The 13,394-nt window shown below is 33.3% G+C and overlaps 1 protein-coding gene across 1 annotated transcript; it reads right to left on the bottom strand.

Annotated features, from left to right (window-relative positions):
* GLC (HXXXD-type acyl-transferase family protein) lies at positions 1–5,474 on the bottom strand. The gene is made up of 3 exons (XM_059582284.2): positions 4,987–5,474; positions 843–1,266; positions 1–677 (listed from the first exon to the last, which is right to left on the bottom strand). Exons 1-3 carry the CDS (start codon positions 5,443–5,445, stop codon positions 196–198), a joined length of 1,365 nt encoding a protein of 454 aa, XP_059438267.2. The 5' UTR covers positions 5,446–5,474; the 3' UTR covers positions 1–195.
* Positions 5,475–13,394: the final 7,920 nt, after the last annotated feature.

Here is a 13,394-nt window from a genome sequence, read left to right as displayed (position 1 = left end):
TATAAACATAGTCGTTTATAATGCATTCATTCATAATTACAAAGAGTTCATGAGTCCTCTCAATCAACTATAGTCCTCTTCAAATAACTTTAAGTTTACATTTCAAATACATAAGAAAACACTACACATACAATCTTCAATACTCTTGCATTAATCATATTTAGTTAAGAGAGCAAATGATATAGAGTTTTTTTTTCAAGTCAAGAACTTGTGAAAGAGGGTTTGGAAGTTTTCCATTTCCTTACTTGGGAGAGCCACCAAAACATTAACCCCACTATTGCTTCCACAACCTTGGTTGATATCAGGAAAGAGCAAAATGATGTCCTTCCTGTGATACACCACAGGACAACTATACCTAGGCCTCCCCCAAGGATATGCCACCTCAGCAAATCCTAATTTCCACCATGATGAAACCAAGAACTCCCCATGTGGAAACCCTTTGTACAACTCTCCCCAGTCTATAACAGACCTTGCATACTCATCTGTCATCCTTTTTGCACCCTCATAGACCATCTCCACCACTCTTGCAAATGGCCCTTCACTCAGTTCCTTGCATGAAGCTCTTGCATATGCAGTGAGCACCCCGTTCGCCGAATAAGATGCCGGCAATGGCGGGTTTAGTCTTGGCCTTATGTCAACCGCGTAAAGGATGGTGGACAATCTCTCCATGTTTTTCCCTGTTGTTAGAATATATGATCAGATTGATTGTATTCAAATCTAGATGTGATTGATTTCAAATCCGATTGTAGTCTCTTACATTTTAGGCAATCATATTTGATTGTATTCAATTTTTTCCGCTATTTTATTTTATTTATTTCCTATTTCATTATGAATTTCTTTACCTGTGTCGCATGATAATGCCTTGCACCGCCATATGTGGGCGGTAACGACGTTGAAGCCGCTGATACGCGTGTTGGTATGGACCCCATCGGTGGCTTTGGCCTTCTCCTTGAGGTGGGTGATGTCAGCAGAAGTGAGGCTGAAAATGTTGAAGGCTAGGTCTTCTTGGGTGGCTTCAAAGACAGGAGGGTTTGAGTCTTGGCCAACAGGGGTGTTGAGCTTGAGGAGCTCAGGGTGTGGGAATGCGACAAGTGGCGGGGACCTGGCGGCCAGGAGTCGCCGGTCATTACAGGGGTCAACGGCCAGGGGTTTGTCAGCAGCTACAGCAGCCAAGTTGTCCAAGAAGAGCTTGAAGCCTAGGCCATCAAATGTTGCATGATTCGTTGAAATGCCCATCGAAAAACCACCACACTTAAATGAGGTCACCTGCACAATTATTTCCCTATTATTTATAAATGTTTATCTAAAGCTAGGTACAAACTAATTTATTGATCATTTGATTTAAAAACAAAATTAGTTAGTGCTTAAATGGTTACGTAATATTGTAAGTTTTACTACAATTTAATTACAAAATTGATTGAATGACACTTGTCACTTATTAGAGTATGTTAAAAGAAATTTCTTTAGAGGAAATTTTTGTCCATATATATCAGATATCGTAATCCAAAGAAATATTATAGTGTATATTTTTAATATTTAGGGTAAATAAATTAAGATGTAACCAAGAGTTAATAAAATTTTGAAAGTTACGGTTTTAATTTAATATTTAAGGTTTGGATTTTAGAATATATATGTATATATAAGAGCAGTTCTAGTATTTGATACTACACTGATAGAACTGAATTAAATAGCAATTGTAATTATTCCATCCACTAAGGATTTGTTTAGGTTTGTAATTTCAAAATGTGTAATTTAAAAATAATGATTTTAAAATGTACTTTTATAATTATAATTTAATATTTAAAATTGTGCATTTTCAAAAAAGTACCGCATTATCTATGATTTAAAAAGTACATTAAAAAATAATAATAAAAAAAGAAGCAATTCCAATCAATTTATTTTTTGCGATTTGAGACCTTCAAGAGAATATATATATATTTTTTACATGTTCGCACAAGGGGGTGGGAAATGAAGGAGGATGAAATTTGCTACAAACTCTTTTGTAATTAATTCATACAAACCCATCTAATAAAATGACATGTGTCCCTTAACATGTGAGAAACACTTTTTTTTTTTTTTTTTAATAATATGTGTTTTGAGTAATTCTAGAAGTCCATCTTATATCACTCTTGTGTCACTTTAAAAATGAGGTTGCTTTTAAAATCACAATTTGATCAAAATATAATAGTGATCAATCACAAGGCCAATAGTGATTTGAAGAGCTACATCATTCTTGGAGGGACATAAGAGTGACTTATAGCATTACTATGTATTTCTCATATGTTTTTTTAATAGATATGGTGTAATGACCCAGGGAGAAGCGCTAGCCACATCTGCGCTATTACTCCAAAATGACTAGTCAATTTGGAGCTTCCCTAGAATTCATTATAAAACACAGTTTTACCTAGTAACTAGACAATGTGGGACTTAGCATCCATGACTATCTTTATAAACAACACACTCTATGTGGGCTTCTTCTTATCTTCCCAATATGGGACCGGAGTGTTACAAACTCCCACTCTTAAATTCGACTTAGCATCCATGACTATCTTTATAAACCACACACTCTATGTGGGCTTCTTTTCATCTTCCCAATATGGGACCGGAGTGTTACAAACTCCCACTCTTAAATTCCTGACGACTTCGTCAGGGTCATGTCATGCAGTGCTTCAGTATCACATGACCTGGCATTACTAAGTGACTCTGATACCATTTGTAACGACCCATGGAGAAGCACTAGCCACATCTGCGCTATTACCCCAAAATGACTAGTCAATTTGGAGCTTCATATAATTCATTATAAAGCTCAATTTCACATAGTACTTAGGCAATGTGAGACTTACCACTTATGACTATCTTTATAAACTACCCACTCTATGTGGACTTCTTCTCATCTTTCCAATATGGGACTAAAGTGTTACATATGGGACACATATCACTTTATTAAATAAGTTTGTATGAATTAGCTACAAACTAGTTTGTAGCAAATTTTTGTCTTAACCTACCCTGATAAATGCCAGGTATCATCTAACATGTTTGAGTTTGGAATAAGATCCTCTCTATTTCAAATGAAATGAAGAGTATCCATTTAGTAGAAAATGAAGGGTAATATTGTCTTAACATTAAAGTTGAAGGACAAAATTTACAATATTACCCACAATTTTACACTAAATGGATACTCTCCATTTCGGATCCTCTCCATTTCAAATGAAATTGAGAGTATCCATTTAGTATAAAATGAAGGATAATATTGTCTTAATATTAACGTTGAAGGACAAAATTTACAATATTATCCATCATTTTACACTAAATGGATCATATTTCTTTGAGCTCTTAGGTTAGTAAAAAGGTAATAAATGACTATTAAGAATGTTAAAAAAATATATGCATCTCAAAATGAGATCCCGTCAAATTTTGTAAAATATGAGATTCTCAGATTCTAAAATCTGAGCCATCCATTTCTTCTAATGGCTTAAACAAATCTAGAAGTTTGTGTTACCAAGGCTAGTAGATTTGACATATTGAATGAGTAACACACAAATTTCTGCATTTGTTTAAATAAGTAAGGTTATAAGTCCTCATAGAGTCCTACTAGGGTCCTCCCAAATGTGATGTGACTTTTAAAATTACCGTTAAATTTGAAATGTGATGTATTGAACTTTGATTTATTAGTGATTTTAAAAGGCACATCACATTTAGGATGATTTCAAAATAATTTTAGGAAGACTTATAACATTATTCTGTTTAAATTGTTAGATAAAATAGATGATTCGGATTTTAGAATATGAGAATCTTAATTTTAGAAAATTAAAAGGAAAGAAAAAAAAATACTCACAAAAATAAAAAAGAAAGAAAGAAAGAAAGAAAAAAGTACACGCCAGTTATCCAAACAAATATATAGTAAATAGAATGAAACAATTCGAATTTTCAGCAAATTCATACTGAAGAAATAGTACGGACAAGGTCAGCGCTCCCATCTGTATCATAATGAAACACGTGGAAATGCTTATGATCACCATACCGTATCTAATAATGAGGTGGGCATTTATTAGTTATAAATCTCATGCATCCTCCTATAACGTGGGTTACAGTATTTTTATTTACCTTTTCTGTTAAAAAAAAAAAAATTTTGAAAAATTGAAAAGATTTACAAAAATAGCTATTTAACAAGTTTTTTTTATTTTATTTTAAATTTAACTTTTTGTCGAACAAATTTCAAAATATGAGGAGTGAAAAAGTGAAAATTCTTTAATTTTTTTTTTAACTTAAAAATATTTATTTTCTTTTTCTCTCTCATCTATTAAGAACTGTTATATTGATTTTATATTGCCTGGTATAGGTTGATTTATGTTTTCTTGTATAAATAGACTTACGTATTGTAAACAAATAAGTGAATGATCACAACCGAGCCACTCGTAATTCTTTTGTCTATTTTACTTTCGCTATTATTTCAATATTTCTATTTTCTACAAGCTTCAACATGGTATTAGAGCTTCATCATATTTCAATAAGAATAAATAAAAATTTTAAAACATTATTTAATTGAAGTAGAGAAACAAGTAAAAAATAATAATAATATTATTATTTGGTTTCTTTTAAAATAATAAAAGAATTTTTTTTTTTCTAATAAAAAAGGATGGGAAGGGGCGACCACTGTAGATTTTTCCCTTGGGAGTGATCATTGGGGTTTTCATCCATTGTAAAATGTCCGGTTTAAGTTATAACTACTGCCTGAAAATGCGAGTTTGTCACCACAACCTCGGTCACCAAAGTGTGAATTGAATAAAACCTCTTCTTAGTAGCATTTGATTCACATGACTATTACCGTAAGTGGATTCGTACACACGACCACTAAGAAGAAGGGTGGGAATTGCATACTCAGCTGCTTTACCAACTCGACTACGGTAAAATTAAAAAAATTAAAAAAATTAAAAAAAAACAGCGCTTTTGCTTTGAATGCTTATTAGGGAGTGATCTTAAATTTACCTGGAAAATAGCAAGTGGGTGATCATCAGCTGGTTTCAAGAAATCCAAAGTCTTGGAAATGAGTTGTGCAAAAGCCGGGTTGGGATAAACCAAGTCTCCAATCTCATCCAATGCATACTCGCTCGAACCCGACACGAACCCAACTCCACCGCCATTGCACTCGATCTCGAGCCGTCCCGTTTCTGGGTTCAACTTCAGTCTTCCGGCCAGGAAATCGTACGGGACCAGCACCTTCGCCAGCGTCTTCTTCAGCTTCTCGGCTACTCTTTCTGCAGGATATTCTCTGTTCCGTGGGAAGAAATGCACCGTTTCTACGTTGAAGTTCAGAACTTTGTCAATGTTGGATAAGAATATGGACTTTCTCTCTGCTTCTTCGCTGGGAAATACTAGAGAGGAGCCATGGATGCTCACTTTCAGATCTTGCAGGAGAGATGGAGCTCCTTCGTAGAGGGTTCCCATGGCGGTTTTTAATTTTATTATTATTTATTAATCCGTGTTGGATGATCAATCTTACATTATATAGTTATAGCTATATATAAACAGAAGCGGTTGATATCATGACACGTAGCAACTGGCCATTGCTTTAATACTATACGTATATATACACGTGGACATGTACACGTCAATGTAGAAAAGAAAAGTGGTCATCATGAATTCTTCATGAATGTTGGCGGTGTGCTATTACTTCACAAGTGGTTGAGTAGGTTTTGTTGATAAAGGAGAGAGGATTTATTATTATTATTATTATTATTATTATTATTGTGTACTCAAACAGCTAGATATTTTGGTTGGGAATAATTGTGTGCATGGTACACAGTACTGGACTTTTTTTCACCAGATTTTTATAAAATAATATCCATCTAAACAATGACGAGTCTAAGAATTTGTCTTAATAGGGACAGAAATAAAATAATAAAATATAATGAAGCTGGGACTTGTGGAAGACAATTCATTGCTCAGCTAAGAGAACTTTCATCACAAGCTTCACATAATAGATTTGTGACGTACTAATAGCCAACAACAATGAATAAGCACACCAAAAACAATTTATGGTAGTCTGGTAGGTAAAAAGTACTGTAAAACACCCTCTCCTTAAGTTTACTCTGATTTTTGGGCTGGAATTTGTGCTGAGCTGAATTTTTATAGGGGCTAAAAGTGTCAAAGATCTGAAATTTTGGTTTATTTTATATGAGCTAGTAGAAAATTTGGGCATAAAAATATATTTTTTTAAAAAAAAAAAATTACCAAGGGCGGGCTTGTGTATATCCACCACTGCATCTAAGACCAGGAGAACACTTAATATTTTTCCTTGTATAATAATAAAAAAATGATAGGTGATCTTCTGGTTCTAGGTGAATATTATTTTTTTTTTAACTCGACCGAGAGACCACTTTCTTTTTGGAGAATGTTAAGGGTTCTTTTGATCCTAAGTGTATATTATTTGCTTAAAAAAAAAAAAAAAAAAAAAAAAAAACTGTCCCTTATTTCTTTCACCTGGCTTTTAGAAAATAATTTCTACTTAGGACTAGGAGAACACCTAGCATTTCTTTTTATTTTTTATTTTTATTTTTTAAAAATAATATTCATCTAAGATTAAAAAAACACCAGAAGAACACCCAGCATTTCTCATAATAATAATAATAATGTGTAGCTACAATTTCTTTTATTTATTATTATTATTTTTCCTATTTTGAATTTCATGCTGTTAAAAGTTTATGAATTCAGTGGTGACAACTAAGAGTTAGATAAGAGAATAAGTAGATGGCCGGTATGATGTGAAATGATATATGGAATGATGTGCATGCATGGATGCAGAAATTAAGGTAGGATTATGACATTTCTTGAATGCCAACCATATTAATTATGAGTGGGAAAACGCCTCACCCGTGGTACTCGTGGGGACCCGGACGGGTATTAAATCAATCAACTCACAAAATGTGATAAGCTTAAATTTGCATGGTTAAAGGCCTGTTTGGCTATCTCTTTATATGAACCATTTTTTTTGAAAAAAAATTAACATAAAAACATTTTAAGTTTTTATATCACATTATTTGTTTTTAATTACTATTTAAATAAAAAAATTATTACAAAATAAAATATTTTTACTTTTCAATACAAAAAATTCAAAATTTTATACCATATTATTTTTAGATACAGTAAAAAAAAGACAATTGCTTTGCCAAACAAGGATTTTAATGATAGGACACATGAAATGAACACCAAATCCAGCCAAACAAGTCGGTGAATTAAGAAAAATTAATAGCCATGAAGAACTCCTTCAAATCAGTCATGATCATGGACGCCTAACTAACTGTTCGTCACATCATTCACTACTCTTTAATTAGAGGCCCCATTTGAGAATGCAATTAGGATCTGGAGCTCTTCCAATTTAGGAGAAAATTGGAGAATTTCCAATTATAAATTTTGGTCGTTCATTTTTATCTAATAGTTCACATCACGCCATGTGTCCCACATAAATTAAATAATAAAATATTAATTAATTTTTAAAAAGAAAAAATATATAAAAATAATAAAATCAAATAATAAAAATATAAAATCAAATAATAAAAAACTGGGGTGGCTGGCCATCCCAGTTGAGTCTAGGGGTGGCTTCGGCCACCCCCAAGGGCCAAAGCCATTATTATAAAATGATGGGTTTGGACCTTGGGGGTGGTGGCCGAAGCCATTCCCATGACCCTCGGGAATATTTTTTTTTTTTTTTTTTTTATTTGGCCCTTGGGGGTGGCTGAACCACCCAAGTGGCTTCGGCCACCCTAGTTTTGGGATGATCGAAGCCACCCCTAGACTCAACTGGGATGGCCGGCCACCCTAGTTTTTTATTATTTGATTTTAATATTTTTCTTTTTATTTTCTTTTTAAAAATTAATTAATATTTTATTATTTAATTTAAGTGGAACACATGTCTTGATGTGGGCTGTTAGATAAAAATGAACTGCCAAGATTCACAATTGGAGGGGATCTGGATCCATGCAATTCTAGCTTAACCCACAACCATATATACCACATCATGTCATCATCAATCCAAGCCCAAACAATCATTCTGCCTTTTGATCTTCGGCTACTCATACCCAAAAAAATGGTCTTTGGTATCGATGGCAGGCATCTAGAGTGAGAGAAGCGTAGCGACGACCGGCCTTAAGGAGTCCACCATCTCATGGAGTTGATTATGGGTGGCAGAGGATTTGATAAGTTTTTAAGCACGTAACAAGAGGCTTGTAGAGATCTAGAAAACTATATTGGAGATCATTTTCTGCAAATTTGTTTATTAATTGATCGTGGCTCAAATAGAGGTACAACTAGGATAATATCAATTAAATTGGAAAACTAGAATAATAACTACACCCTATCGTCTTCGATGGATAGCTCAATCAGCTGAAATTACGCCTTATGAAGCGAAAGTCATTAATTTGAATCCTCGTTCCCCATTTTCTACTTTTTGTGCGAATGACCAAAAAAAAAAAAAAAAAAAATCACTATCAAATAGGGATTAAAGTCCTTATTGACTCCATACACAACCTGCTACGATAATTATAGGAGATAGCCATCATATGATATCATATCTGCCCTACTTGCACTTATTAGTAAAGTATAATTCTAGTTTCATAACACTTTTTTCTCCAAGATATTGACATGGCTGAGCACATGTAGACGCATTGTTTCGCTTCCAAGCATTAATTGTCAACCCAATGCTGTCGAAAAGGTGGCCCAAAATGTCAAATAAGCCTTTAGTGGTTGCGGTACACCATTAATTGTTGAGAATAACTACTATGAGTTGGCATAAATCAAGTTATTTCTTTTTGCCCTTTATTAGAATGAGTTATGCTATACGGTTTTTTTTTTTTTTGTTTTTTTTAAGTTCTCGTAAAGTCATCTAAAATGTGAAATAACTTCTAAAATCTTCAATAAATTAAAAGTCAGTAAATTACATCATAAATTTAAGAATAATTTTAAAAATCACATCACATTTATGATGACTTTACAAGGACTCTAAGAAGACTTATAGCATTACTCTTTATTGTTGGTATGGTGTCGGTTAATTAACCGACATTTATGAATCAATAGGTGAAAATGCCCCTACCGACACCGACCGAACCGATAGCCACCTCCTAGTGAGAGGCAATAACCACTTGTGCACCCCTAATTGATGGAGATTCAACTTAATCTCAAACTCAATTTTACTATCTTGAGTTTGCATAGAATTTTAGAATCTAGAAGATTTTCTGCCACAAATTTCTGTATAAAATCATAAATTTCAATATTTTCTTTATCTTTACTAGCAGATCTAACTACTCATTCTATATTGTAACAAAAAAAAAAAAAAAAAACTACTCATTCTATATAAATATACCATATTGTAACACGATTACACGTCAAATTTCTGACTCTCCCTTTCACTCCTCATTAATACTTTTTTCTATTTTATTTTCATATTTTATCAAACATAAATTGGGCATCAAGTCATATTACGATAGATCCCTTTATATATATATATATATATATATATATATATATATATATAATTGGATGCTTGAATAGGTTTCGCATACCTGGCCTCTGGGTTTAATTTAATCAAGGATTATTGAAGAAAAAAAAAGTATGAAAAAAGAGTTGCTCATTTTTCCTATAATCTTCTCTCAAAAATTAACATGCTTTGCGTAATTTTTTTTTGTGAATTTTCAGAATATTTCAATGTTGAAATATTCTTTATTAGTACTGCTTCTGCTCCTCTTTCTTCATCATTCTTAGGAATATTAAAGCTTAGGTCCAAAGAGTGAACAAGAAGTTTGGGATTTCGCCTGAAAAGAAATTACCTTGCAAGTAGAAGTGGGGAGTTCGCTCCCACAAAGGGTGGCTTCGGCCACTCTCATGGCCCTTGGAGGTGGATCTGCCAACCCCAAGGTCCAAACCCATTATTAGAAAATGATGGGTTTGAACCTTGGGGGTGGTTGGGGGTGGTTCGGCCAACCCCAAGGCTAGACTCAACTGGGATGGCCGACCATCCCTTATGGGGTGCTCGGCCACCCTAGTTTTTTATTATTTGATTTTATATTTTTATTATTTGATTTTAATATTTTAATTTTTTTCTTTTTATTTTTTTAAAATTAATTAATATTTTATTATTCAATTTAAGTGGGACACATGACTTGATGTGGGCTATTGGATAAAAATGAACGGCCAAGATTCACAATTAGAGGGGATCCGGATCCATGCAATTCTAGCTTAACCCACAACCATATATACCACATCATGTCATCATCAATCCAAGCCCAAACAATTTTTCAGTCCCATTCTAACTTTTGATCTTCGGCTACTTGTACCCAAAAAAATGGTCTTCGGTATCGACGACAAGCGTCTAGAATGAGAGAAGCGTAGCGACGACCAACCTTGAGGAGTCAACCATCTCATGGAATTGATCACGGGTAGCAGAGGATTTGATAAGTTTTTAAGCAAGTAACAAGAGTTTTTCTGCAAATTTTTTTATTAATTGATCGTGTCTTAAATAGAGGTACAACTAGGATAGCAATTAAATTGGAAAACTAGAATAATAACTACACCGTATCGTCTTTGAGGGATAGTTCAATTGGCTGGAACTACACCTTATGAAGCGGAAGTCACTAATTTGAATCCTCCTTCCCTATTTTCCTCTTTTTGTGCGAAAAAAAAAAAAAAAAAAAAAAAAAAAAAAAAAACAATCAAATGGGGATTAAAGTCCTTATTGACTCCATACACAACCTGCTACGATAACTATAGGAGATAGCCATCGTAAGATATCATATATGCCTCGGGCTGTTAAGTGAGCGAAGCGTCTCGCGAGCAAGTTTGGGCTCGGCTCGTACTCGACTCGAATATTAAATGAAACGCTTCATGAATACAAATCCTGGCTCGAATATTAAATGAAGCAAGTTCGGCTCGACTCGGTTAGGCTCATGAGCAAACTCGTATAAGCTTGTGTGTGTGTGTGTGTGTGTGTGTGTATATATATATAAACTAAGTAACACATAATTAATTATAAATCTCATAATTATTAAAATCTTAAAATTGCATTTATATTTAAGCGTTAGAAAATGAAAAATTATAGACCATTTGTGATCAGAGAGTGAGAGAGAGAGAGAGCAATCATTAAAAAGACCTCAATTCAATTAGAGTAGACCCAAACGAAAGGAAGAAGAGTCAAACATAAACTATTGAGAGAGATTGCGAAATACATAAACTATTGAAGAATCAAATTTCAAATAAACCCAAACAGTACTATCACTACGTGTCTGGTGAGTGAGAGTGAGAGAGTGGGAAATGAGAGTTCAGGTGGAAGATACGCTATGACTGGTGAGGGAGATTGAGAGAGAGACATTGATTTTTTTTTTTTTTTTTTTTTTTGTAGGGGGCATTGTCTCAATGCAGTTTGAATACAACTTGTTAACTTATCAAACATTGCTAAGAAAACACCAATCCCCAAGTTTGCTTATCTATAAAAGGATGCATATCCTCTCTTTTTGAAACCAAGTGCTTTGCTGTATTGACTCAGGCACCAAACTTGACTAGCCAGGCTAGGCAAATGCTCATATGCAAGTTGGCTTCTTAAGCCGTTTAAGAGTACTTGAAGTTTAATTTTTTTAAGAAAAAAAAAAATAAATATAAGAGCTAGCTCGTGAGCTGGCTCGACTTGGCTTATTATAAGCTCGAGCTCAATTTTTTTGGCTCGTCCTTGAGCTCGGCTCGAGTAAAATTTAAACGAGCCAAGCCTGAACAAAGAAAGCTCGCTCAAACTCGACTCGTTTACACCCTTATATATGCCCTACTTGCACTTATTAGTAAAGTATAATTCTAGTTTCATAACACTTTTTTCTCCAAGATATTGGCATGGCTGAGCACATGTAGACGCGTTGGTTCGCTTCCAAGCATTAATTGTCAACCCAATGCTATCGAAAAGGTCGCCCAAAATGTCAAATAAGCCTTTAGTGGTTGCGGTACACCATTAATTGTTGAGAATAACTCCTATGAGTTGGCATAAATCAAGTTTTTTTTGCCCTTTTATTAAGAAGAGTTATGCTATAAGTTTTTTTAAAGTTATTTTAAATATGATGTGGCTTTTAAAATTATCAATAGATCAAAAGTCAATAAATTACATCTCAAATTCAATATTAATTTTAAAAGCCACATCACATTTGAAATGACTGTAAGAGGACTCTAAAAAGACTTATAGCATTACTCTTCATTGTTGGTATGAAGTTGGTTAATTACATTTACGAATCGGTAGGTGAAAATACCCTTACTGACACCGACCGAACTGATACCCACATTCTAATTAGAGGCAATAACCACTTGTGCACCCATAATTGATAGAGATTCAACATAGTCTCAAACTCAATTTTACTATCTTGAGTTTGCATAGAATGTTAGAATCTAGAAGATTTTCTGCCTCAAATTTCTGTATAAAATCATAAATTTCAATATTTTCTTTATCTTTACTAGCAGACCTAACTACTCATTCTATATAAATATACCATATTGTAACACGATTACACGTCAAATTTCTGACTCTCCCTTTCACTCCTCATTAATACTTTTTTCTATTTTATTTTCATATTTTATCAAACATAAATTGGGCATCAAGTCATATTACCATAGATCCCTTTATATATATATAATTGGATGCTTGAATAGGTTTCGCATACCTGGCCTCTGGGTTTAATTTAATCAAGGATTATTGAAGAAAAAAAAAGTATGAAAAAAGAGTTGCTTATTTTTCCTATAATCTTCTCTCAAAAATTAACATGCTTTGCGTAATTTTTTTTTTTGTGAATTTTCAGAATATTTCAATGTTGAAATATTCTTTATTAGTACTGCTTTTTGCTCCTCTTTCTTCATCATTCTTAGGAGTATTAAAGCTTAGGTCCGAAGAGTGAACAGAAAGTCTGGGATTTCGCCCAAAAAGAAATTACTTTGCAAGTAGAAGTAGGGAGTTCGCTCCCACAAACCCACTTCCTCCTTCACAATTTGGGTGGTTTTCTCCCATAAGAAAACCAACCAAGAATATTACCGTTCGAGAAAGAATATTATTGGAAAAATTACAAATTTTTTAAAATATTACCATTAGAATAAGACAAATATTCTTAAAATAGACCATTAAGAAACACAAACATTCAAAAACATAAAAGTTAAAGAAATAATAAACAAATCTTTGAAAAATAATATTTAAATAGAATAGTGAAAATGGATTGTTAAAATAATAAAATTGTTGTTGGTGCTTTAAAAAAATGAGTTGTTAAAATAAAGAAAAGTGTACTTTTGGTTATTTTGGTGAAACGGCTAGAAATGCTCTTATGAGTGGTTTTGCTATATAGATCTCTTTTTTTCATTAATTAATAATAATTACAATTGTAACAACA

This window comes from Corylus avellana, chromosome 1 (genome assembly GCF_965113065.1).
Source record: "Corylus avellana chromosome 1, dhCorAvel1.hap1.2, whole genome shotgun sequence".
In the NCBI taxonomy this organism is placed as follows: domain Eukaryota; kingdom Viridiplantae; phylum Streptophyta; class Magnoliopsida; order Fagales; family Betulaceae; genus Corylus; species Corylus avellana.
Note: the sequence above shows the minus strand (reverse complement) of the source record. Positions and strands in the feature narration are given on the sequence as shown.

Coding starts and splice junctions, on each gene's coding strand:
- GLC (XM_059582284.2), bottom strand. CDS start 5,445: ATGGGAACCCTCTACGAAGGAGCTCCATCTCTCCTGCAAGATCTGAAA. Junction 1,267..4,986: donor ACCCACTTGCTATTTTCCAG/GTAAATTTAAGA, acceptor ATAATTGTGCAG/GTGACCTCATTTAAGTGTGG. Junction 678..842: donor GGCATTATCATGCGACACAG/GTAAAGAAATTC, acceptor TTCTAACAACAG/GGAAAAACATGGAGAGATTG.